At 53.8% G+C, this 26,924-nt stretch overlaps 1 protein-coding gene across 1 annotated transcript in view; it reads right to left on the bottom strand.

The window, feature by feature from the left end:
* Window positions 1–5,721: 5,721 nt before the first annotated feature.
* The window catches only part of LOC147092172 (equilibrative nucleobase transporter 1-like), a 59,333-nt gene continuing 38,130 nt past the window's right edge, over window positions 5,722–26,924 (bottom strand). The window contains exons 6-10 of the mRNA XM_085975559.1: window positions 23,698–23,817; window positions 19,562–19,754; window positions 10,895–11,018; window positions 9,615–9,803; window positions 5,722–6,411 (exon numbers count right to left, since the gene is read on the bottom strand). Coding sequence (XP_085831685.1) covers window positions 9,633–9,803; window positions 10,895–11,018; window positions 19,562–19,754; window positions 23,698–23,817 — 608 coding nt within the window. The 3' untranslated portion in view covers window positions 5,722–6,411; window positions 9,615–9,632. The remainder of the gene's footprint in view (window positions 6,412–9,614; window positions 9,804–10,894; window positions 11,019–19,561; window positions 19,755–23,697; window positions 23,818–26,924) is intronic.

The raw sequence follows: 26,924 nt of genomic DNA, 5'->3' as shown, positions 1-26,924 counted from the left end.
TTCTTCGGACCCCCGAACGATCTCTTGAAAATGATCTCTGCAATGCTCTTCCGCACTGCTCTCTCTCTCCGAACTCGAATTTCTAATGGCTACCCCAGGTCTCCAGTTATACTTCTCATGGAGGCCCTTATCTCCCGCCATATCAAGGTTAGACTTTGTTTAACTTTTGGCGGGCTTGTAGCACAGAGGGGTAGTTATTGTGTTTAAAGTATTTTCAGGATGGCCGGTAACTGCCATCTCTGGTCTGGAATGACGTTGTATTGTCTTTAATGGGTCTTCATGTCCCCCTTTGAACTTGAAGCTGTTTCCCTTTGTCTGGGTAAACATTTTGATGGCCTTTATCTACAGGCCGATCTGTTTGGATCTGCATCCAATCCATATGTATGGGGTTCTGTCTGGTTTCGCTTTCTCCGAAATTGCATTCCAGAACTTACTGTGGGCTGAATCCACAAAAGCTGTCTGGGGACTGCAGGAACCATTTTAAAATGTCCCAAAAAGCTGGTCACGGGGTCTGGCGGCCATTTTGTGTGCCCCCTTTTTCTGGGCTTCTTATAAAACAGTCTTTAAAATTAAGGCCTTTTCTGCCAATAGGCCCTTATAGGACAATGTCCAATTTTGCGAATCCTACACTCTGGATATAAAGTGGGGGGACACACTGTCAGGGTAATGTAGAGGGAGCTCTACACTGTATCTAACCCGTGCTGTACCTGCCCTGGGAGCGCTCGATGCTGACACTGGGTATAAAGTGGGGACACTGTCAGGGTAATGTAGAGGGAGCTCTACACTGTATCTAACCCGTGCTGTACCTGCCCTGGGAGCGCTCGATGCTGACACTGAGTATAAAGTGGGGACACACTGTCAGGGTAATGTAGAGGGAGCTCTACACTGTATCTAACCCGTGCTGTACCTGCCCTGGGAGCGCTCGATGCTGACACTGGGTATAAAGTGGGGGACACACTGTCAGGGTAATGTAGAGAGAGCTCTACACTGTATCTAACCCGTGCTGTCCCTACCCTGGGAGCGCTCGATGCTGACACTGGGTATAAAGTGGGGGACGCACTGTCAGGGTAATGTAGAGGGAGCTCTACACTGTATCTAACCCGTGCTGTACCTGCCCTGGGAGCGCTCGATGTTGACACTGGGTATAAAGTGGGGGACACACTGTCAGGGTAATGTAGAGGGAGCTCTACACTGTATCTAACCCGTGCTGTCCCTACCCTGGGAGCGCTCGATGCTGACACTGGGTATAAAGTGGGGGACGCACTGTCAGGGTAATGTAGAGAGAGCTCTACACTGTATCTAACCCGTGCTGTACCTGCCCTGGGAGCGCTCGATGCTGACACTGGGTATAAAGTGGGGACACACTGTCAGGGTAATGTAGAGGGAGCTCTACACTGTATCTAACCCGTGCTGTACCTGCCCTGGGAGCGCTCTATGCTGACACTGGGTATAAAGTGGGGGACACACTGTCAGGGTAATGTAGAGGGAGCTCTACACTGTATCTAACCCATGCTGTACCTGCCCCGGGAGTGCTCGATGCTGACACTGGGTATAAAGTGGGGGACACACTGTCAGGGTAATGTAGAGAGAGCTCTACACTGTATCTAACCCGTGCTGTACCTGCCCTGGGAGCGCTCTATGCTGACACTGGGTATAAAGTGGGGGACACACTGTCAGGGTAATGTAGAGGGAGCTCTACACTGTATCTAACCCGTGCTGTACCTGCCCTGGGAGTGCTCGATGCTGACACTGGGTATAAAGTGGGGAGACACTGTCAGGGTAATGTAGAGGGAGCTCTACACTGTATCTAACCCGTGCTGTACCTGCCCCGGGAGCGCTCGATGCTGACACTGGGTATAAAGTGGGGACACACTGTCAGGGTAATGTAGAGGGAGCTCTACACTGTATCTAACCCGTGCTGTCCCTACCCTGGGAGCGCTCGATGCTGACACTGGGTATAAAGTGGGGGACGCACTGTCAGGGTAATGTAGAGAGAGCTCTACACTGTATCTAACCCGTGCTGTACCTGCCCTGGGAGCGCTCGATGCTGACACTGGGTATAAAGTGGGGACACACTGTCAGGGTAATGTAGAGGGAGCTCTACACTGTATCTAACCCGTGCTGTACCTGCCCCGGGAGCGCTCGATGCTGACACTGGGTATAAAGTGGGGACACACTGTCAGGGTAATGTAGAGGGAGCTCTACACTGTATCTAACCCGTGCTGTACCTGCCCCGGGAGCGCTCGATGCTGACACTGGGTATAAAGTGGAGACACACTGTCAGGGTAATGTAGAGGGAGCTCTACACTGTATCTAACCCGTGCTGTACCTGCCCTGGGAGCGCTCGATGCTGACACTGGGTATAAAGTGGAGACACACTGTCAGGGTAATGTAGAGGGAGCTCTACACTGTATCTAACCCGTGCTGTACCTGCCCCGGGAGCGCTCGATGCTGACACTGGGTATAAAGTGGGGGACACACTGTCAGGGTAATGTAGAGGGAGCTCTACACTGTATCTAACCCGTGCTGTCCCTACCCTGGGAGCGCTCGATGCTGACACTGGGTATAAAGTGGGGGACGCACTGTCAGGGTAATGTAGAGAGAGCTCTACACTGTATCTAACCCGTGCTGTACCTGCCCTGGGAGCGCTCGATGCTGACACTGGGTATAAAGTGGGGGACACACTGTCAGGGTAATGTAGAGTGAGCTCTACACTGTATCTAACCCGTGCTGTACCTGCCCCGGGAGCGCTCGATGCTGACACTGGGTATAAAGTGGGGTCACACTGTCAGGGTAATGTAGAGGGAGCTCTACACTGTATCTAACCCATGCTGTACCTGCCCCGGGAGTGCTCGATGCTGACACTGGGTATAAAGTGGGGGACACACTGTCAGGGTAATGTAGAGTGAGCTCTACACTGTATCTAACCCGTGCTGTACCTGCCCTGGGAGCGCTCGATGCTGACACTGGGTATAAAGTGGGGACACACTGTCAGGGTAATGTAGAGGGAGCTCTACACTGTATCTAACCCGTGCTGTACCTGCCCTGGGAGCGCTCGATGCTGACACTGGGTATAAAGTGGGGACACACTGTCAGGGTAATGTAGAGGGAGCTCTACACTGTATCTAACCCGTGCTGTACCTGCCCTGGGAGCGCTCGATGCTGACACTGGATATAAAGTGGGGACACACTGTCAGGGTAATGTAGAGGGAGCTCTACACTGTATCTAACCCGTGCTGTATCTGCCCTGGGAGCGCTCGATGCTGACACTGGGTATAAAGTGGGGGACACACTGTCAGGGTAATGTAGAGGGAGCTCTACACTGTATCTAACCCATGCTGTACCTGCCCTGGGAGCACTCGATGCTGACACTGGGTATAAAGTGGGGGACACACTGTCAGGGTAATGTAGAGGGAGCTCTACACTGTATCTAACCTGTGCTGTACCTGCCCTGGGAGCACTCGGTGCTGACACTGGGTATAAAGTGGGGACACACTGTCAGGGTAATGTAGAGGGAGCTCTACACTGTATCTAACCCGTGCTGTACCTGCCCTGGGAGCGCTCGATGCTGACACTGGGTATAAAGTGGGGGACACACTGTCAGGGTAATGTAGAGGGAGCTCTACACTGTATCTAACCCGTGCTGTACCTGCCCTGGGAGCACTCGATGCTGACACTGGGTATAAAGTGGGGGACACACTGTCAGGGTAATGTAGAGGGAGCTCTACACTGTATCTAACCCGTGCTGTACCTGCCCTGGGAGCGCTCGATGCTGACACTGGGTATAAAGTGGGGACACACTGTCAGGGTAATGTAGAGGGAGCTCTACACTGTATCTAACCCGTGCTGTACCTGCCCTGGGAGCGCTCGATGCTGACACTGGGTATAAAGTGGGGGACACACTGTCAGGGTAATGTAGAGGAAGCTCTACACTGTATCTAACCCGTGCTGTACCTGCCCTGGGAGCGCTCGATGCTGACACTGGGTATAAAGTGGGGACACACTGTCAGGGTAATGTAGAGGGAGCTCTACACTGTATCTAACCCATGCTGTACCTGCCCTGGGAGCGCTCGATGCTGACACTAGGTATAAAGTGGGGGACACACTGTCAGTGTAATGTAGAGGGAGCTCTACACTGTATCTAACCTGTGCTGTACCTGCCCTGGGAGTGCTCGATGCTGACACTGGGTATAAAGTGGGGACACGCTGTCAGGGTAATGTAGAGGGAGCTCTACACTGTATCTAACCTGTGCTGTACCTGCCCTGGGAGCGCTCGATGCTGACACTTGGTATAAAGTGGGGACACGCTGTCAGGGTAATGTAGAGGGAGCTCTACACTGTATCTAACCCGTGCTGTACCTGCCCTGGGAGCGCTCGATGCTGACACTGGGTATAAAGTGGGGACACACTGTCAGGGTAATGTAGAGGGAGCTCTACACTGTATCTAACCCGTGCTGTACCTGCCCTGGGAGCGCTCGATGCTGACACTGGGTATAAAGTGGGGGGGACACTGTCAGGGTAATGTAGAGGAAGCTCTACACTGTATCTAACCCGTGCTGTACCTGCCCTGGGAGCGCTCGATGCTGACACTGGGTATAAAGTGGGGACACACTGTCAGGGTAATGTAGAGGGAGCTCTACACTGTATCTAACCCATGCTGTACCTGCCCTGGGAGCGCTCGATGCTGACACTAGGTATAAAGTGGGGGACACACTGTCAGGGTAATGTAGAGGGAGCTCTACACTGTATCTAACCTGTGCTGTACCTGCCCTGGGAGTGCTCGATGCTGACACTGGGTATAAAGTGGGGACACGCTGTCAGGGTAATGTAGAGGGAGCTCTACACTGTATCTAACCTGTGCTGTACCTGCCCTGGGAGCGCTCGATGCTGACACTTGGTATAAAGTGGGGACACGCTGTCAGGGTAATGTAGAGGGAGCTCTACACTGTATCTAACCCGTGCTGTACCTGCCCTGGGAGCGCTCGATGCTGACACTGGGTATAAAGTGGGGACACACTGTCAGGGTAATGTAGAGGGAGCTCTACACTGTATCTAACCCGTGCTGTACCTGCCCCAGGAGCGCTCGATGCTGACACTGGGTATAAAGTGGGGGACTCACTGTCATGGTAATGTAGAGGGACCTCTACACTGTATGTAACCCGTGCTGTACCTGCCCTGGGAGCGCTCGATGACGACACTGGGTATAAAGTGGGGACACACTGTCAGGGTAATATAGAGGGAGCTCTACACTGTATCTAACCCATGCTGTACCTGCCCTGGGAGCGCTCGATGCTGACACTGGGTATAAAGTGCGGACACACTGTCAGGGTAATGTAGAGGGAGCTGTACACTGTATCTAACCCGTGCTGTACCTGCCCTGGGAGCGCTCGATGCTGACACTGGGTATAAAGTGGGGACACACTTTCAGGGTAATATAGAGGGAGCTCTATACTGTATCTAACCTGTGCTGTACCTGCCCTGGGAGCGCGCGATGCTGACACTGGGTATAAAGTGGGGGACACACTGTCAGGGTAATGTAGAGGGAGCTCTACACTGTATCTAACCCGTGCTGTTCCTGCCCTGGGAGTGCTCGATGCTGACACTGGGTATAAAGTGGGGACACACTGTCAGGGTGATGTAGAGGGAGCTCTACACTGTATCTAACCCGTGCTGTACCTGTGTTGCTCTTTCTCCATCAAAATAAAGCAGAGAGACGCTGGATTGATATCTTTGTTGAAATTTTAATATGTGTTTTTAATACGCTGTTGATAAGCGGTGGTAGCTTTGCTCGGTTAATACTGGCACCAGTAACCACGGCGTCAGGAAACAATCCCCAATAAATGGGTGAACTGGAACACAAACCGAATGTCGCTCCAACTTTCTGGTCAGCTTTCAGTCATTTTTTTGAAAAAAAAACTGGATTGAAGAATTATACAAAAATAAAAATCTCTGGTCAGTGCACAGTCGTGGTCGAGTACTTCAAAGAGGGGTCTCGGCCCAACACCTGTCATAAATCTCATCGTCAAGAAAGCACTTATGAAATAACACTGGGCGGCCAGCTGGTGGCGCCGTCCAAGGAGTATAAATACTCGGGCGTCGGCCCCAGCTTTTCAGGGACATTTTGTAAAGACAAGGAACTAGTGAGGTACAACTAGACGTCCACGTTCTGAAACAAGTTGATTAAAGCCTTCCTTTATGCACAAACCAAGTACGTAGTGCGTTTTATTACGTCAACCCCCTTTTCTACCCTCCTTAATCGATGTCAGGCTGAGAGCCCCCGAGGCCGGGCGTAAAAGATCTCGTGGGCCGCTATCGCAAGAAGAGCAGGGAGGGTGGAGGGACGGGGCAGGGGCTGCTGGTAGTTCTCCTCCACGTCCTGGGACCCCAATAGTTATCCCGTGACCAACTTCGCTAAGAAAAAAAAAATTCAATATCTGGTCATTGAAAATTACTGTTTCGTGGAATCTTGCTGTGCGCATACTGGCTGCCGCCTTTCCCCTACATTACAAGACTTCGGGAGTCGGGGGGCGCGGAGAAAAAACAGTACTTCAATGGCCGGCACGGGTTTCGTGTTGTCCTGAGGTGATGGAAGGTGCTCAGCAAATGACTTGTTATAAGCTTTGTGTCCCTTTTATACGGACCCGTATCCACTGGGTTAGAGAAGCAGAGATACGTTAAACTTGTATCGAACCTTGGCTAAACCACACTTGGAGCACTGTGCACAGTTCTGGTCTCCATATCACACTTGGAGTTACTGTGCACAGAAGGGGAAGGTGAGAGGGACGGGGAGAAGGAAAGAGAGGGAAGGGGAGAAGGAGATAGGGAAGGGGAGAAGGAGAGAGGGAAGGGGAGAAGGAGAGAGGGAAGGGGAGAAGGAGAGAGGGAAGGGGAGAAGGAGAGAGGGAAGGGGAGAAGGAGAGAGAGGGAAGGGGAGAGGGAGATAGGGAAGGGGAGAAGGAGAGAGGGAAGGGGAGAAGGAGAGAGGGAAGGGGAGAAGGAGAGAGGGGGGAGGGGAGGAGGAGAGAGAGGGAAGGGGAGAAGGAGAGAGGGAAGGGGAGAAGGAGAGAGGGAAGGGGAGGAGAGAGGGAAGGGGTGAAGGAGAGAGGGAAGGGGAGAAGGAGAGAGAGGGAAGGGGAGAAGGAGAGAGGGAAGGGGAGAAGGAGAGAGAGGGAAGGGGAGAAGGAGAGAGGGAAGGGGAGAAGGAGAGAGGGAAGGGGAGAAGGAGAGAGGGAAGGGGAGGAGAGAGGGAAGGGGTGAAGGAGAGAGGGAAGGGGAGAAGGAGAGAGGGAAGGGGAGAAGGAGAGAGGGAAGGGGAGAAGGAGAGAGGGAAGGGGAGAAGGAGAGAGGGAAGGGGAGAAGGAGAGAGGGGAGGGGAGAAGGAGAGAGGGAAGGGGAGAAGGGGAGAGGGGAGAAGGAGAGAGGGAAGGGGAGAAGGAGAGAGGGAAGGGGAGAAGGAGAGAGGGAAGGGGTGAAGGAGAGAGGGAAGGGGAGAAGGAGAGAGGGCAGGGGCGGAGAGAGGGAAGGGGAGAAGGAGAGAGGGAAGGGGAGAAGGAGAGAGGGAAGGGGAGAAGGAGAGAGAGGGAAGGGGAGAAGGAGAGAGGGAAGGGGAGAAGGGGAGAGGAGAAGGAGAGAGGGAAGGGGAGGAGAGAGGGAGGGGAGAAGGAGAGAGGGAAGGGGAGAAGGGGAGAAGGGAGGGGAGGAGAGAGGGAAGGGGAGAAGGAGAGAGGGAGGGGAGAAGGAGAGAGGGAAGGGGAGGAGAGAGGGAAGGGGAGAAGGAGAGAGGGGAGGAAGAGGACTATTTGCGTTGGATGATCTCCCGGATTAAAACAAAGCAGTTTGCTTAATAAGAACTATCACTGTTTCTAATCTCTCATTGAGCCTGTCTTCTGAACAAAACATCCCAGAGCGGGACAGTCTCCGGTATCCTGGGAAACTGCAGAGTTTGCAATGGGTCTGTTATTTTAAAAATGATATGCTTGGGAATCGCTGTAAACCCACCCAACACCCCCAGACCCACCCCGCACCCCCTGTCCACCCCACACCCCCTGTCCACCCCGCACCCACTGTCCACCCCACACCCCCTGTCCACCCCACACCCCCTGTCCACCCCGCACCCCCTGTCCACCCCGCACCCACTGTCCACCCCGCACCCACTGTCCACCCCACACCCCCTGTCCACCCCACACCCCCTGTCCACCCCACACCCCCTGTCCACCCCACACCCCCTGTCCACCCCTCACCCCCTGTCCACCCCGCACCCACTGTCCACCCCACACCCCCTGTCCACCCTACACCCCCTGTCCACCCAACACCCCCTGTCCACCCCAACACCCCCTGTCCAACCCACACCCCCTGTCCACCCAAACACCCGCTGTCCACCCCTCACCCCCTGTCCACCCCACACCCCCTGTCCACCCCACACCCCCTGTCCACCCCAACACCCCCTGTCCACCCAACACCCCCTGTCCACCCCAACACCCCCTGTCCACCCAACACCCCCTGTCCACCCAACACCCCCTGTCCACCCCAAAACCCCTGTCCACCCAACACCCCCTGTCCACCCCAACACCCCCTGTCCACCCCACACCCCCTGTCCACCCAGCACCCCCTGTCCACCCAGCACCCCCTGTCCACCCCAACACCCCCTGACCACCCACCACCCCCTGTCCACCCCACACCCCCTGTCCACCCCAACACCCCCTGTCCACCCCACACCCCCTGACCACCCACCACCCCCTGTCCACCCCACACCCCCTGTCCACCCCACACCCCCTGTCCACCCCACACCCCGTCCACCCAACACCCCCTGTCCACCCAACACCCCCTGTCCACCCCTCACCCCCTGTCCACCCCTCACCCCCTGTCCACCCCTCACCCCCTGTCCACCCCTCACCCCCTGTCCACCCCTCACCCCCTGTCCACCCCTCACCCCGTCCACCCCTCACCCCGTCCACCCCTCACCCCCTGTCCACCCCAACACCCCCTGCCCACCCCACACCCCCTGTCCACCCCAACACCCCCTGTCCACCCAACACCCCCTGTCCACCCCTCACCCCCTGTCCACCCCTCACCCCCTGTCCACCCCTCACCCCCTGTCCACCCCTCACCCCCTGTCCACCCCTCACCCCCTGTCCACCCCTCACCCCCTGTCCACCCCTCACCCCGTCCACCCCTCACCCCGTCCACCCCAACACCCCCTGTCCACCCCACACCCCCTGTCCCCCCCACACCCCGTCCACCCCAACACCCCCTGTCCACCCAACACCCCCTGTCCACCCCAACACCCCCTGTCCACCCCAACACCCCCTGTCCACCCCAACACCCCCTGTCCACCCCTCAACCCCTGTCCACCCCAACACCCCCTGTCCACCCCACACCCCCTGCCCACCCCAACACCCCCTGTCCACCCCAACACCCCCTGTCCACCCAACACCCCCTGTCCACCCAACACCCCCTGTCCACCCCAACACCCCCTGTCCACCCCACACCCCCTGTCCACCCCACACCTCCTGTCCACCCCTCACCCCCTGTCCACCCCACACCCCCTACCCACCCCACACCCCCTGTCCACCCAATACCCCCTCTCCACCCCCCCCCACCCGCAGACTGCCCACCCCAACCAGACGTCCCGCTCAGATGTCTGTGTCGCTCGCCGTAAGATCGTCCTTCTCTCCCAGGCCCAGCACTTCCACTCGGGGGGGCTTCGCTGCGCCTCTCTGCCGGGTTTCCCGTCGGCACTGCAGGAAGACGTTGATGGGATGGGCGTAAGCCAAGGTCACCAGGACGACGAACCCGATGTTCATCTGTGTGAAAGGAGAAAGGAACACGAGAACATCAGAAATTAGGAGCAGGAGTCGGCCATTCGGCCCCTCGAGCCTGCTCCGCCATTCAATAAGATCATGGCCGATCTTCTACCTCATCTCCACTTTCCCGCACTATCCCCATATCCCTTGATTCCCTTAATATTCCAAAAATCTATTGATCTCTGTCTTGAATATACTCAACGACTGAGCCTCCACAGCCCTCTGGGGTAGAGAATTCCAAAGATTCACCGCCCTCTGAGTGAAGAAGTTTCTCCTCATCTCAGTCCTAAATGGCCGACCCCTTATTCTGAGACTGTGACCCCTGGTTCTAGACTCCCCAGCCAGGGGAAACATCCTCCCTGCATCTACCCTGTCAAGCCCTGTAAGAATTTTGTATGTTTCAATGAGATCTCCTCTCATTCTTCTAAACTCTCGAGAATATAGGCCTAGTCTACTCAATCTCTCCTCATAGGACAATCCCCCCATCCCAGGAACCAGTCTGGTGAACCTTCGTTGCACTCCCTCTATGGCAAGTATATCCTTCCTTAGGTAAGGAGACCAGAGCTGTACACAATACTCCAGGTGTGGTCTCACCAGGGCCCTATATAATTGCAGTAAGACGTCTTTACTCTTATACTCAAATCCTCTTGTAATAAAGGCCAACATACCATTTACTTTCCTAATTGCTTGCTGTACCTGCATGTTAACTTTCAGTGATTCGTGTACAAGGACACCCAGGTCCCTCTGAACACCAACATTTCCCAATCTCTCACCATTTAAAAAATACTCTGCTTTTCTGTTTTTCCTACCAAAGTGGATAACTTCACGTTTCTCCACATTATATTCCATTTGCCATGTTCTTGCCCACTCACTTAGCCTGTCTATATCCCCTTGAAGCCTCCTTGCATCCTCCTCACAACTTACATTCCCACCCAGCTTTGTATCATCAGCAAACTTGGATATATTACACTTGGTCCCCTCCAAAGAGAATTAGTGTTCAGGCGATGGCAATCCCGAACCCTTCGGGGGAGCTGGGGGATGGGGTCAGATCACAGGGAGAGCCGGGTCTCCCGATACGCCCTGATACTCACATACAAGGGGTCGTCTTGCAAGGGTCCCTTGACCAGAGCGAAGCAAGGGTACTGGAGCAGAGAGATAACTGCCGAGAGTGACATCAGCAGCCCGTAGACCTTCCCAAAGTGTGAGGTAGGGAACCTGCGGGGAACAAGCAGAGAGAGGAGGAGGTTCAGAGAATGACATCGAATCGACAGCACAGGAAAAGGCCGTTCAGCACAACTGGTCCGTGCCGGTGTGTCTGCTCCACACGAGCCTCCTCCCACCCATCTTCATCTCACCCCATCACCGTATCCTTCTATTCCTTTCTCCCTCGTATGTTCATCCAGCTTCTCCTTAAATGCATCGACGCTATTCCCCTCAACCACACCCTGTGGTAGCGAGTTCCACATTCTCACCGCCCTCTGGGTAAAGAAGATTCTCCTGAATTCCCTATTTATTAGTCTTATGTTCATGGCCCCTAGTTTTGGTCTCTTCCGCAAGGGGAAACATCACGTCCATGTCACAGTGTGTGTGAGTCTGAATGGACGCCTGGTCTAAGAGTCCCAGATGTGAGTGAGTGAGTGAGTGAGTGAGTGAGTGAGTGAGTGAGTGAGTGTGTGTGAGTGTGTGTGTGTGTGTGTGTGGGTGTGAGTGTGTGGGTGTGAGTGTGTGAGTGTGTGTGTGTGTGCGCGTGTGTGTGCGTGTGTGTGTGTGAGAGTGTGTGTGAGTGTGTGTGAGTGTGCGTGTCTGTGTGAGTGTGAGTGTGTGTGAGTGTGTGTGTGTGAGTGTGAGTGAGTGTGAGAGTGTGTGTGAGAGTGTGTGTGTGTGTGTGTGAGTGTGAGTGTGTATGAGAGTGTGTGAATGACTGTGAGTGTGTGAGTGTGTGTGTGAGAGGGTGTGTGTGTGTGAGTGTGTGTGTGTGTGTGAGAGAGTGTGTGAGTGTGTGTGTGTGTGTGTGTGTGCGTGAGAGTGTGCGTGTGAGAGTGTGTGTGAGTGTCTGAGAGAGTGTCTGAGAGAGAGTGTGTGTGTGTGTGTGTGTGTGAGAGTGTGTGTGAGAGTGTGAGTGAGTGTGTGTGTGTGTGAGTGTGTGTGTGTGTGTCATAGAGTCATAGAGTCATAGAGTTTTACAGCACAGAAAGAGGCCCTTCGGCCCATCGTGTCTGCGCCGCCCATCCATCCCTGTCCAGTCTAATCCCATTTTCCAGCATTTGGTCCATAGCCTTGTATGCAATGGCATTTCAAGTGCTCATCCAAATGCTTCTTGAATGTTGTGAGGGTTCCTGCCTCTACCACCCTTTCAGGCAGTGAGTTCCAGCTTCCAACCACCCTCTGGGTGAAAAAGTTCCTCCTCAAATCCCCCCTAAATCTCCTGCCCCTTACCCTGAATCTGTGCCCCCTTGTTATTGACCCCCCTACTAAGGGGAAAAGTTCCTCTTTATCTACCCTATCTATGCCCCTCATCATTTTGTACACCTCAATCAGGTCCCCCCTCAGCCTCCTTTGCTCCAAGGAAAACAACCCCAGCCTGTAGAGTCTCTCTTCATAGCTAAGGCGCTCCATCCCAGGTAACATCCTGGTGAATCTTCTCTGCACCCTCTCCAGAGCAATCACATCCTTCCTATAGTGAGGCGACCAGAACTGCACACAGTACTCCAGCTGTGGCCTCACCAGCGTTTTGTACAGCTCCATCATAACCTCCCTACTCTTATATTCTATGCCTCTGCTAATGAAGGCAAGTATCCCATATGCCTTTTTAACCACCTTATCTACCTGCTCCGCTGCCTTCAGGGATCTATGTACATGTACACCAAGGTCCCTCTGACCCTCTGTACTTCCTAGGGCCCTACCACCCATTGTGTATTCCCTTGCCTTATTTGACCGTCCAAAATGCATCACCTCGCATTTTTCCGGGTTAAATTCCATTTGCCACTTTTCCGCCCATCTGACCAACCCGTTAATATCGTCCTGTAGCCTGAGACTTTCCTCCTCGCAATTTACCACCCCACCAATTTTCGTGTCATCCGCGAACTTACTGATCATACCCTTTACATTCTCATCCAAATCGTTAATGTAGATCACAAACAGCAAGGGACCCAGCACCGATCCCTGAGGTACCCCACTGGACACAGGCTTCCAGTCACAAAAGCAACCTTCGACCATCTCCCTCTGCCTCCTGCCACTCAGCCAGTTTAGGATCCAACGCGCCAAGGCCCCCTGGATCCCATGGGCTCTTACCTTCTTGACCAGTCTCCTATGCGGGACTTTGTCAAAAGCTTTACTGAAGTCCATGTAAACCACATCCACAGCATTTCCCTCATCTACACAGCTAGTCACCCCCTCGAAAAATTCAATCAGATTGGTCAGACATGATTTACCCTTGACAAAGCCATGCTGACTATCCCCGATTAATCCTTGCCTCTCCAAGTGGAGACTAATTCTGTCCCTCAGAATTTTTTCCAATAATTTCCCTACCACAGATGTTAGGCTCACTGGCCTGTAATTCCCTGGTTTATCCCTGCTACCCTTCTTGAATAATGGTACTACGTTAGCTGTTCTCCAGTCCTCTGGTACATCCCCTGTGGCCAGAGAGGTTCTGAAAATTTGTGTCAGAGCCCCCGCAATCTCCTCCCTTGCCTCACACAACAGCCTGGGATACATCTCGTCCGGGCCTGGGGATTTATCCACTTTTTGGCCTGCTAAAACCGCTAGTACCTCCTCCCTCTCGATGCTAATATGTTCAAGTATGTCACAGTCCCCTTGCCCGATTTCTATGCCTACATCATCTTTCTCCACAGTGAACACGGAGGCAAAAAATTCATTTAAAACCCCACCTACTTCTTCTGGCTCTACACACAGCTTGCCACTTTGGTCCCTAATGGGCCCTACCCTTTCCCTGGTTATCCTCTTGCCCTTAATATACTTATAAAACATCTTAGGATTTTCCTTTATCTTGCTCGCCAGTGTTATTTCATGGCCCCTCCTCGCCCTCCTAATTTCCTTTTTAAGTATGCCCCTGCACCTCTTATACTCCTCTAGGGCTTCCACCGTCTTTTGTCTTTTGTAACTGCCAAAAGCCCCCCTTTTTTTCCTAATGCATTTTTGTATGTCCTTTGTCATCCAAGGTTCCCTTTGCTTGTTGGTCCCACCCTTGACCCTTACAGGAACATGTTGGTGTTGTACTCTCTCTATTTCCCTTCTGAAAGCCTCCCACTGTTTTGATGTGGATTTTCCTATAAGTAGCTGCTCCCAGTCCACTTTGGCCAGATCCTGTCTTATCTTATTAAAATCTGCCTTCCCCCAATTTAGAACCCTTATTTCCGGGCCGTCTTTGTCTTTTTCCATGACCACCTTAAATCTCACCGAATTGTGGTCACTATCGCCAAAATGCTCTCCTACAGACACGTCCACCACCTGCCCGTCTCCATTCCCTAGAATTAGGTCCAGCACCGCTCCCTCTCTTGTAGGACCTTCTACATGTTGGCTCAAAAAGCTTTCCTGAATGCACTTTAAGAATTTTTCACCCTCCAAGCCTTTCACACTCTGACTATCCCAATTTATATTGGGGAAGTTGAAATCCCCCACTATTATTACCCTATTATTTTCGCACTTCTCTGAGATTTGCCTGCATATCTGTTCCTCTATCTCCCCCTGGCTGTTTGGGGGCCTATAGTACACTCCCAGCAAGGTGCTTGCCCCCTTTTGTTTTTAAGTTCTACCCATATGGCCTCATTAGAGGAACCCGCTAATATATCATCCCTCCTTACAGCAGTAATAGACTCCTTAATTAATATTGCAACACCCCCTCCCCTTTTACCCCCCCCTCTGTCTCGCCTGAAGATTCTATACCCCGGAATATTCAGCTGCCAGTCCTGACCCTCCCTCAACCATGTCTCCGTGATAGCCACAATATCGTGTGTGTGTGTGTGTGTGTGTGTGAGAGTGTGTGTGAGTGTGTGTGAGAGTGTGTGTGAGTGTGTGGGTGAGTGTGTGTGTGTGTGAGAGTGTGTGTGAGTGTGTGTGTGTGAGTGTGTGTGTGAGAGTGTGTGTGAGTGTGTGTGAGAGTGTGTGTGAGTGTGTGGGTGTGAGTGTGTGTGTGTGTGAGAGTGTGTGTGAGTGTGTGTGTGTGAGAGTGTGTGTGAGTGTGTGTGAGAGTGTGTGTGAGTGTGTGGGTGTGAGTGTGTGTGTGTGTGAGAGTGTGTGTGAGTGTGTGTGTGTGAGTGTGTGTGAGTGTGTGTGTGTGTGTGAGGGTGTGTGTGTGTGCGGTGTGTGTGAGGGTGTGTGTGAGTGTGTGTGTGTGTGTGAGTGTGTGTGAGTGTGTGTGTGTGTGTGTGAGGGTGTGTGTGTGTGCAGTGTGTGTGAGGGTGTGTGCATGGACTCCTGGTCTCTGAGTCCCAGATCTAACGGTGTGTGTGTCAATGTACCCCTAATTTGTTTTTGGGTGCGCGTCCCCATTAGACTTGCGCACAAAAGTCGCGGCTAACACTCCAGTGCGGTACTGAGGGAGCGCTGCAGTCGGAGGGGCCGCACTGAGGTAGTGCTGCACTGTCGGAGGGGCAGTACTGAGGGAGCGCTGCACTGTCGGAGGGGCAGTACTGAGGGAGCGCTGCACTGTCGGAGGGGCCGTACTGAGGGAGTGCTGCACTGTCGGAGGGGCCGTACTGAGGGAGCGCCGCACTGTCAGAGGGGCAGTACTGAGGGAGTGCTGCACTGTCGGAGGGGCCGTACTGAGGGAGTGCTGCACTGTCGGAGGGGCAGTACTGAGGGGGTGCCATCTTTCGGACGGGACATTAAACCGAGGCCCCATCTGCTCTCTCGGGTGGATGTAAAAGATCCCTATTTTGAAGAATAGCAGGGGAGTTCTCCCCGGTGCCCTGGGGCCAATGTTTATCCCTGAATCAACATCTGAAACAGATGATCTGGTCAGTTATCTCGCTGCTGTTTGTGGGAGCTTGCTGTGCGCAAATTGCCTGCCGCGTTTCCGATGTTACAACAGTGACTGCGCTTCAAAAAGTACTTGATTGGCTGTAAAGCGCATTGGGGGGCGTCCGGAGGCCGTGAAAGGCGCTGTGGAAATGCGAGTCTTTCATTTTTAAAGGGTGGCGTGACCCATGCACAGTTTCGCGCACGTGCGAAATTTAACACCCAATCACGTGGTCCCGCGGCCGTGCAGCTCAGTGAACACGTTGGTGTAAGATCATAAGAAAATAAGAAATAGGAGCAGGAATAGGCCACTTGGCCCCTCGAGCCTGCTCTGCCATTCAATAAGATCATGGCTGATCTTGGGCTCAAAGCCACTTCCCTGCCCGCTCCCCATAACCCTTCACTCCCTTATCTTGCAAACATGTGTCTACCTCCACCTTAAATATATTCACTGACCCAGCCTCCACGGCTCTCCGGGTCAGAGAATTCCACAGATTTACGACCCTCTGAGAGAAGAAATTCCTCCTCATCTCAGTTCTAAAAGGGCGACCCTTTATTCTGAAACTATGCCCCCTAGTTCTAGATTCCCCCACGAGGGGAAACATCCTCTCTGCATCTACCTTGTCGAGCCCCCTCAGTATCTTATATGTTTCAATAAGATCACCTCTCATTCTTCTAAACTCCAACGAGTATAGGCCCAACCTGCTCAACCTTTCTTCATAAGTCAACCCCCTCATCTCAGGAATTAACCGAGTGAATCGTCTCTGAACTTCCTCCAATGCAAGGAGACCAAAACTGTACGCAGTACTCCAGGTGTGGTCTCACCAATACCCTGTACAGTTGTAGCAGGACTTCCCTGCTTTTATACTCCAACCCCCTTGCAATAAAGGCCAACATTCCATTTGCCTTTTTGATTACTTGCTGTACCTGCACGCTAACTTTTTGTGTTTCATGCACAAGGACCCCCAGGTCCCTCTGAACTGCAGCATTTTCAATCTGTGTGTGTGCGCGCGGGAGTCTGAATGGACTCCGGCGCGGAGTCAAGAAATTCCCATTTTTATCCTCGCTCCGAGAGGGAAGAGCAAGCGCTCGACCAAGCGCTCTGCCTTGTCTCTCGGAGCGCACAAGGTGGGGAATGTCCCGATCCGGGGCGCTGTGCTCAGCAGCCCCCCCGCCCCCGTGGCCATGGGTGGCGCTGCCACATTTCAGGGGGCTCTTCCCTCAATTAAGGTGAAGGGCTTCCCCCGCTGCGAGCTCTGTGGTTTTTATTTGGCCTCTGCCGGCGCACCGGGGCACGCGAGTGCCGCGTCCGGTGCTCGGAATTATTGTTTTTCTCAATTCGGCGATTTTTTCATGTCGGCCGGCCTCACTGATCAAGAAGGCAGATTATTATCTGAACGGCAATAGGTTGGGAGAAGGGGAAGTGCAACGAGACCTGGGTGTCCTTGTGCACCAGTCGCTGAAGGTAAGCATGCAGGTGCAGCAGGCGGTTAAGAAGGCAAATGGTATGTTGGCCTTCGTAGCAAGAGTGTTCGAGTACAGGAGCAAGGATGTCTTGCTGCAGTTGTACAGGGCCTTGGTGAGACCACACCTTGAGTATCGTGTGCAGTTTTGGTCGCCTTATCTGAGGAAGGATGTTCTTGCCATGGAGGGAGTGCAGCGAAGATTCACCAGACTGATACCTGGGATGGCAGGAATGACGTACGAGGAGAGATTGGGTCGATTGGGCTGGTACTCGCTGGAGTTTAGAAGAATGAGAGGGGATCTTATTGAAACTTAAAAAATTCTAACAGGGCTAGACAGACTAGATGCAGGAAGGATGTTCCCGATGGCGGGGGAGTCCAGAACCAGGGGTCACAGTCTAAGGATAAGGGGTAGGTAATTTAGGACAGAAATGAGGAGGAATTTCTTCACCCAGAGAGTGGTGAGCCTGTGGAATTCTCTACCACAGAAGGCAGTAGAGGACAATTCATCTATATATATAAAAGAGCTCTTCTGTCTGTCTGTCCCGATGTCTGTCCCGATGTCTGTCTGTCTGTCCGTCCGTTCTCCATACGTTTGAAAGTTACAGAGCGTACCGACGCGCGCGTCGCCTCAAAAGAAAGCTTGCGATTCCGGACCACTCATAGGCATATTTACGTTTCGGCCGGACAAAAATCCCGCCCGTGGTATCCCAAAAACGTTCAGCGTTCCGCTCATTAGCATCTCATTAGCGACCGTGTGACGTCGAGGTCCACCAATCGGACGGCGGGTTCCTTCCTACAGTCGAGTGACTCGACGATTGACCAATCCTACGCTTCGGTGACCTGACCGGTCGACCAATCGGTGCGTGTGTGGGCGGGCCTTATCCTTCTGAACCGAGGTGAGTGGCCGCCATCTTGATTTTTCACAATTTTTTCCCCCACACTTACTGTGTGTTAGGGAACTAAGGTAAATATTTTAATGATGTGTTAGGGAATTAAATAACAATTTAATAGTGGGGGGGGGGGGGGAGAGCCTCGGGAAATCGCGGGGGGGGGGGGAGAGCCTCGGGAAATCGCGGGGGGGGGGGGGAAGAGCCTCGGGAAATCACGGGGGGGGGGGAGAGCCTCGGGAAATCGCGGGGGGGGGGGAGCCTCGGGAAATCGCGGTGGGGGGGGGGGGGAGAGCCTCGGGAAATCGCGGGGGGGGGGGGGAGAGCCTCGGGAAATCGCGGGGGGGGGCGAGCCTCGGGAAATCGCGGGGGGCTCGCGCCGCCCGCACTGACCGCGCATGCGCCGCCCGCCCGCCCACAGCGGCCGTCCATCAGCCGCGCGATACGCGGGGGACCTCAGCTCCGGACCTCAGGCGCTAGGCAGGGGGAGGGGCTGGAGAGAGGGACAGAGGGGAGCGGGGGAGGCAAGGGGAGGGAGGGAGAGGAGGGGAGGGGAGGGGAGGGAGAGGAGGGGAGGGGAGGGAGAGGAGGGGAGGGAGGGATAGGACAGGGAGAGGACATGACAGGGACAGGGGGGACACACAGGGGCAGGGAGACCAAGCGCCCCAAAATTGCCCACTGACCGCGCATGCGCCGCCCGCCCGCCCACAGCGGCCGTCCATCAGCCGCGCCATACGCGGGGGACCTCAGCTCCGGACCTCAGGCGCTAGGCAGGGGGAGGGGCCGGAGAGAGGGACAGAGGGGAGCGGGGGTGGGGGTGGGCGAGGGGAGGGAGGGAGGGAGACAGGGGAGGGGAGGGAGAGGAGGGGAGGGGAGGGAGGGATAGGACAGGGAGAGGACATGACAGGGAGAGGGGGGACACACAGGGGCAGGGAGACCAAGCGCCCCAAAATTGCCCTCGCAACGCGGGGCTCCCCAGCTAGCTAAATATATTCAAGAAGGAGTTAGATATATTTCTTAAGCCTAAAGAGATCAAGGGATATGGGGAGAAAGCAGGGACAGGGTACTGAGTTTGGATGATCAGCCATGATCTCATTGAATGGCGGAGCAGGCTCGAGGGGCCGAATGGCCGACTCCTGCTCCTATCGTCTATGTTTTTATGTTTCTGTTTCTATGTCTCTATGACCCCCCCGCAGCAGTCGGTAACATCGCGCGGTGCTGCTGCGGGGGGCGCGAGGGGCTATTTTTTTGCGGGGAGGTGCGGTTAGTGACTCGGTGGGGTAAAAGCCATTTGTGCCCCAGAAGCGCCTCCCGCTGGGGGCACCAACGATGGGAAATTCCCCCCCCACTCCCATCCATCTCGGCATCCCAGATCTTTGCGCCCGAACGGGGGGGTCTCTCCTCCGTGAATGTCGCGTGTGTGACTTACGTGGCGGCGATGAACGCGGCGTGGCCCCCGTACAGGAACGAGCGGTTGACCACCTGAAGGACGAAGGTCAGGTACTGCACCTGCAGCACGGGGACGGCGGCGCAGAGCGAGAAGAGGACGCACTGCGTTACGGTGATGGCGAGGGAGAGCACCGCCGACTTCATGTCGGCCAGTCGCTGCGCGGCGGCGGAATCTGAGGGGAGGACGAGAAAGAGGAGGGACAATCAAACATCTCAATCGGGGCTCGGTGCTCCTCAAAAACCGCCCTGGACCCCAGCTCGTCCCGGAGAGGTAGGCACTTCCCCAAATCCCCTGTACCCCAACCCATCCTACAGAGAGCTCTACCTCTGTGGACTTGATCCCAGGTCAATTAGCTCACACCTTTAACCTTCTATTCGCAAGGGGTGTCCTTGCAGTCACCGATCCGTAACTCTCTAACTTGATTACATAGAAACATAGAAGATAGGAGCAGGAGTTGGCCATTTGGCCCCTCGAGCCTGCTCCGCCATTCAATGCGATCATGGCTGATCATCCAAACTCAGTACCCTGTCCCTGCCTTCTCCCCTTATCCCTTGATCCCTTTAGCCTTAAGAAATATATCCAACTCCTTCTTGAATATATTTAATGAATTGGCCTCTACTGCCTTCTGTGGTAGAGAATTCCACAGGTTCACCACTCTCTGGGTGAAGAAATTCCTCCTCATCTCTGTCCTAAATGGCTTACCCCTTATCCTTAGACTGTGACCCCTGGTTCTGGACTCCCTGACCATCGGGAACATCCTTCCTGCATCTAGTCTGTCTAGTCCTGTTAAAATGTTATAAGTTTCAATGAGATCCTCTCTCATTCTTCTAAACTCTAGCGAATACAAACCCAATCAACCCAATCTCTCCTCACACGTCATTCCTGCCATCCCAGGTATCAGTCTGGTGAATCTTCGCTGCACTCCCTCCATGGCAAGAACATCCTTCCTCATATAAGGCGACCAAAACTGCACACAATACTCAAGGTGTGGTCTCACCAAGGCCCTGTACAACTGCAGCAAGGCATCCTTGTTCCTGTACTCGAATCCTCTCGCTAACATAACATTCCGTAACATTCCTGATCTATGGTCTTTCTCAGGCAGGTGCTTACCCTCAAAGCCTTCCTTCTAGTGAATGAACTGACGGACCTTCTCTAATTGTACCTATTTGCGGATGTTATCCTCTTCTTCTTCTTCTTCTTAGGCAGTCCCTCGGAACCGAGGATGACTTGCTTCCACATTAAAAATGAGTTCTCAGGTGACTGATGAGTCCAATGCGGGACCTAGAGTCTCTGTTACAGGTGGGGCAGACGGTGGTTGAAGGGGCGGGTGGGTGGGGTGCTTGGGTTGACATGCGCTCCTTGCGCTGCCCGCGCTTGGCTTCCGCTCGCTCCTGGCGAAGAGACTCGAGGTGTTCGGCGCCTTCCCGGATTGCTTCTCCTCCACTTTGTGCGGTCTTGGGCCAGGGATTCCCAGGTGTCGGTGGGGATGTTGCACTTTTTCAAGGAGGCTTTGAGGGTGTCCTTGAAGCGTTTCCTCTGCCCACCTGGGGCTCTCTTGCCGTGCCGGAGCTCCGAGTAGCGTGCTTGTTTTGGGAGTCTCGTATCGGGCATGCGGACGATGTGACCCATCCATCGGAGCTGATCGGAGATGATATCCTGCTACACTACTTACAATCCCTGCAGTAGGCACGGAAATGTCTTATAATTAGGTTTATTGTCTGAGCTGACCATTGCTTCAAGGTCAGTCTGAGTTCAACAGTTCAGAGGTCGCTGCATCTAAATTGACCTTTACTTCCACACTTGAGGTCATCCAAAACTCGGCTGCCCGTGTCCTAACTCGCACCAAGTCCCGTTCACCCATCACCTACCCTGTGCTCGCTGACCTACATTGGCTCCCGGTTAAGCAACGTCCCAATTTTAAAATTCTCATCCGTGTTTTTCAAATCCCTCCATGGCCTCGCCCCAGTTTACTGTCCCACCCAGCTTTATATTGTCAGCAAACTTGGATACATCGCACTCGGTCCCTTCATCTAGGTCATTAATATAGATTGTAAATATCTGAGACCCCAACACTGATCCTTGCGGTACCCCACGAGTTACAGCCCGCCAACCTGAAAAAGACCCATTTATCTCTATTCTCTGTTTTATGTCCATTAACCAATCCTCTATCCATGCTACTATATTACCCCCAGCCCCATGAGCCCATATCTTGTGTAATAACCTTTTATTTGGCAGCTTATCGAATGCCTTTTGGAAATCTAAATATAGTACATCTACTGGTTCCCCTCTATCTACCCTGCTAGTTACATCCTCAAAAAGCTCTAATAAATTTGTCAAACAATATTTCCCTTTCATAAAACCATGTTGACTCTGCCGAATCATGTTATGATTTTCTAAGTGCCCTGATACCACTTCCTTAACAATGGATTTGGCCTATAGTTCCCTGTTTTCTCTCTCCCTCCTTTCTTGAATAGCGATGTTACATTTGCTACCTTCAAATCCGCTGGGACCATTCAAGAGTCTAGGGAAGTTTGGAAGATCACAACCAATGCATCCACTATCTCTCAGCCACCTCTTTTAGAACCCGTGGATGTAGGCTGTCAGGGAGGGAGCTGAGTGTTCACACCTGGATTACCCGAGACTGGGAGGGAGCTGAGTGTTCACACCTGGATTACCTGAGACTGGGAGGGAGCTGAGTGTTCACACCTGGATTAGCTAAGACTGGGAGGGAGCTGAGTGTTCACACCTGGATTACCTGAGACTGGGAGTGAGCTGAGTGTTCGCACCAGGATTACCTGAGACTGGGAGGGAGCTGAGTGTTCACACCTGGATTACCTGAGACTGGGAGGGAGCTGAGTGTTCACACCTGGATTACCTGAGACTGGGAGGGAGCTGAGTGTTCACACCTGGATTACCTGAGACTGGGAGGGAGCTGAGTGTTCACACCTGGATTACCTAAGACTGGGAGGGAGCTGAGTGTTCACACCTGGATTACCTGAGACTGGGAGGGAGCTGAGTGTTCACACCTGGATTACCTGAGACTGGGAGGGAGCTGAGTGTTCACACCTGGATTACCTGAGACTGGGAGGGAGCTGAGTGTTCACACCTGGATTACCTAAGACTGGGAGGGAGCTGAGTGTTCACACCTGGATTACCTGAGACTGGGAGGGAGCTGAGTGTTCACACCTGGATTACCTGAGACTGGGAGGGAGCTGAGTGTTCACACCTGGATTACCTGGGACTGGGAGGGAGCTGAGTGTTCACACCTGGATTACCTGAGACTGGGAGGGAGCTGAGTGTTCACACCTGGATTACCTGAGACTGGGAGGGAGCTGAGTGTTCACACCTGGATTACCCGAGACTGGGAGGGAGCTGAGTGTTCACACCTGGATTACCTGAGACTGGGAGGGAGCTGAGTGTTCACACCTGGATTACCTAAGACTGGGAGGGAGCCGAGTGTTCACACCTGGATTACCTGAGACTGGGAGGGAGCTGAGTGTTCACACCTGGATTACCTAAGACTGGGAGGGAGCTGAGTGTTCACACCTGGATTACCTGAGACTGGGAGGGAGCTGAGTGTTCACACCTGGATTACCTGAGACTGGGAGGGAGCTGAGTGTTCGCACCAGGATTACCCGAGACTGGGAGGGAGCTGAGTGTTCACACCTGGATTACCTGAGACTGGGAGGGAGCTGAGTGTTCACACCTGGATTACCCGAGACTGGGAGGGAGCTGAGTGTTCACACCTGGATTACCTAAGACTGGGAGGGAGCTGAGTGTTCACACCTGGATTACCTGAGACTGGGAGGGAGCTGAGTGTTCACACCTGGATTACCTGAGACTGGGAGGGAGCTGAGTGTTCACACCTGGATTACCTGAGACTGGGAGGGAGCTGAGTGTTCGCACCAGAATTACCTGAGACTGAGAGGGAGCTGAGTGTTCACACCTGGATTACCTGAGACTGGGAGGGAGCTGAGTGTTCACACCTGGATTACCTGAGACTGGGAGGGAGCTGAGTGTTCACACCTGGATTACCTGAGACTGGGAGGGAGCTGAGTGTTCACACCTGGATTACCTGAGACTGGGAGGGAGCTGAGTGTTCACACCTGGATTACCTGAGGCAGCATCCGTCGATCGAGCTCCACGTTTGTGCCGGTCCATGATTAGCCCGTTCCAGGGCGCGCAGAAAACGCCACACAACTGTGTGAAGGCAAAGGCATTTGTATACCTGCTGACTGATGGAGAAAAAAGAGAGACAGAGAGAGAGACACACAGAAAGAGAGACAGAGACACAGAAAGGGAGACACAGAGAGAGACACACAGAGAGTGAGAGCGAGAGACAGAGAGAGATAAAGAGGCAGACAGCAAGAGACAGAGAAAGAGAGACAGAGAGAGAGACACAGAGAGAGATACAGATAAAGAGGCAGACAGAGAGAGATGGAGAAAGAGACAGAAAGTGAGAGGGACAGAGAAAGAGAGAGACAGCAAGAGACAGAGAGTGAGACAGAGAGAGAGACAGAGACAGAGAGAGGGATCCAGAGAGAGGGAGAGAGAGAGAGAGAGAGAGAGTTAGAATCAAACATCGTTTTGCTGCCCCACTAGCGAACATCAAGCCATCATTTCCAAGACTGTCTCTCATCTCCCCTGGTGATCTTCCCTCCATGGCCACCAACCTCGTAGTTCCCCTTCCCGCACAGCCCGCTTCTACCTCCTTCCCAAGATCCACAAACAGGACTGCCCTGGTAGACCCATTGTATCAGCCTGTTCTTGCCCCACGGAACTTATCTCTTCCTATCTCGACTCCATCTTTTCTCCCCTTGTCCAGTCTCTTCCCACCTACATCCGCGACTCTTCTGATGCCCTCCGCCACTTTAACAGTTTCCAGTTTCTTGGCCCCAACCGTCTCCTTGTCACGATGGACGTCCAATCCCTCTACACCTCCATCCCCCACCAGAATGGCCTGAGGGCGCTCTACTTCTACCTTGAACAGAGGCCCAACCAGTCCTCTTGTGCCTTGTGGATGGTGGAAAGGCTTTGGGGAGTCAGGAGGTGAGACACTCACCGCAGAATACCCAGCCTCTGACCTGCTCTTGTTGCCACAGTATTTATGTGGTTGGTCCAGTTCAGTTTCTGGTTAATGGTGACCCCAGGATGTTGATGGTGGGGGATTCGGCGATGGTAATGCTGTTGAATGTCAAGGGGAGGTGGTTGGACTCTCACTTGTTGGAGATAGTCATGTGCCTGGCACTTCTGTGGCATGAATGTTACCTGCCACTTATCAGCCCAAGCCTGAACGTCATCCAGGTCTTGTTGCATGTGGGCATGGACTGCTTCATTATCTGAGGAGTTATGAATGGCACTGAACACTGTGCAATCATCAGCGAACATCCCCCTTTCTGACCTTATGTTGGAGGGAAGGTCATTGATGAAGCAGCTGAAGATGCTTGGGCCCAGGACACTGCCCACACCAGTGGGTCCCGCACAAGAGGGTCTGAGGGCGTGGAAGCTAGAGAGACCGAGCTCACTCCTGCTCTCCCACAGACAGGCTCATAGCCAGACAGGCCCACAGGAGCCTGGGCCTTCGTCTGTCTCTGTGCCTGAGAGAGAGGGAGAGAGGGACACAGGGGACCGGTCTCCTCACATCCCGACTGCCCCCGGACAGTTCACCTCAGCTCACCTCCAAGGGACGCAGACTTGACCGGCTAAGGCGGACAACCGGTTTAGCCATTCGCCGCCACATCTGGTTGGACCACGTAAGGCGCTATCGAGTCCTGATCTCATCTGCCAAAACTGCTCACTATTCCAGGATCATTCTGGAATGCAAAGATAATTCCCCCCCCTGGCTTCTACTGTCTGCTGCTAACAGACTTCTTAAACCCCTCTCCCCTGCCTCCTCCACCCTCACCTCCAAGTGCGAGGAGCTCATGGATTTCTTCGTCTCTAAGATTGAGAGGAGATCAGCTGCCTCGGCCACTTCCCTTCCTTCCCCATGCCCACCGGGCCAAACTTCCTCTAAGGTTTCTCCCCTGCCCTAGCCCTGAACTCACATCTTTCTCCAGTTTCTCTCCGATCTCCCCTCAGGATCTCTCCGCGCTCATCTTGTCCATGAGTCCCACTTCCTGCTCCCTCGACCCTATTCCCACCAAACTGCTGACCACCCAACTCACTTTCCTGCCTCCCATGTTAGCTGACATTGTTAACGGTTCTCTCTCCTCAGGTACTGTCCCCCTCACCCTCCAATCTGCCGTCATCACCCCGCTCCTCAAAAAACCAATCCTTGGTCCCTCCGTCCTTGCACACTACCACCCCATCTCCAACCTCCCTTTCCTCTCCAAAGTCCTTGAACGTGTTGTCGCCTCCCAAATCTGTGCCCATCTTTCCTGCATTTCCATACTTGAATCCCTCCAATCAGGTTTCCGTCCCTGCCACAGAACCGAAACGGCTCTCATCAAAGTCACAAATGGCATCCTTTGTGACTGTGACAAAGGTAAACTATCCCTCCTCGTCCTTCTTGACTTGTCTGCAGCCTTTGACACGGTCGACCACTCCATCCTTCTCCAATGCCTCTCCACCGTCGTCCAGCTGGGTGGGACTGCACTCGCCTGGTTCCGTTCTTATCTATCTAACCGTAGCCAGAGAATCACCTGCAACGGCTTCTCTTCCCGCTCCCGCATCGTTACCTCTGGTGTCCCCCCAAGGATCTATCCTTGGCCCCTCCTATTTCTCATCTACATGTTGCCCCTCGGTGACATCATCCGGAAACACAGCGTTGGTTTCCACATGTACACTGACGACACCCAGCTCTACCTCACCACCACTTCTCTCGACCCCTCCACGATCTCTAAATTGTCAGACTGCTTGTCCGACATCCAGTACTGGACGAGCAGAAATTTCCTTCAACTAAATATCGGCATGACCGAAGCCATTGTTTTCATCCCTGCCACAAACTCCGTTCCCTCGCCACTGACTCCATCCCTCTCCCTGACATCTGTCTGAGGCTGAACCACACTGTTCGCAACCTTGGTGTCATATTTGACCCTGAAATGAGCTTCCGACCACATATCCCTGCTATAACTAAGACCGCCTATTTCCACCTCCGTAACATCGCCCGTCTCCGCCCCTGCCTCAGCTCATCCACTGCTGAAACCCTCATCTGAGCCTTTGTTACCTCCAGACTCGACTATTCCAGCACACTCCTGGCCGGCCTCCCACATTCCACCCTACGTAAACTTGAGGTCATCCAAAACTCGGCTGCCCGTGTCCTAACTCGCACCAAGTCCCGTTCACCCATCACCCCTGTGCTCGCTGACCTACATTGGCTGCCGGTAAAGCAGCGCCTCGA

The sequence above is a fragment of the Somniosus microcephalus genome, unplaced genomic scaffold (assembly GCF_052327205.1).
Source record: "Somniosus microcephalus isolate GS21.2 unplaced genomic scaffold, FLI_Smic_1.0 unresolved_chr2, whole genome shotgun sequence".
Classification (NCBI taxonomy): Eukaryota; Metazoa; Chordata; class Chondrichthyes; order Squaliformes; family Somniosidae; genus Somniosus; species Somniosus microcephalus.
Note: the sequence above shows the minus strand (reverse complement) of the source record. Positions and strands in the feature narration are given on the sequence as shown.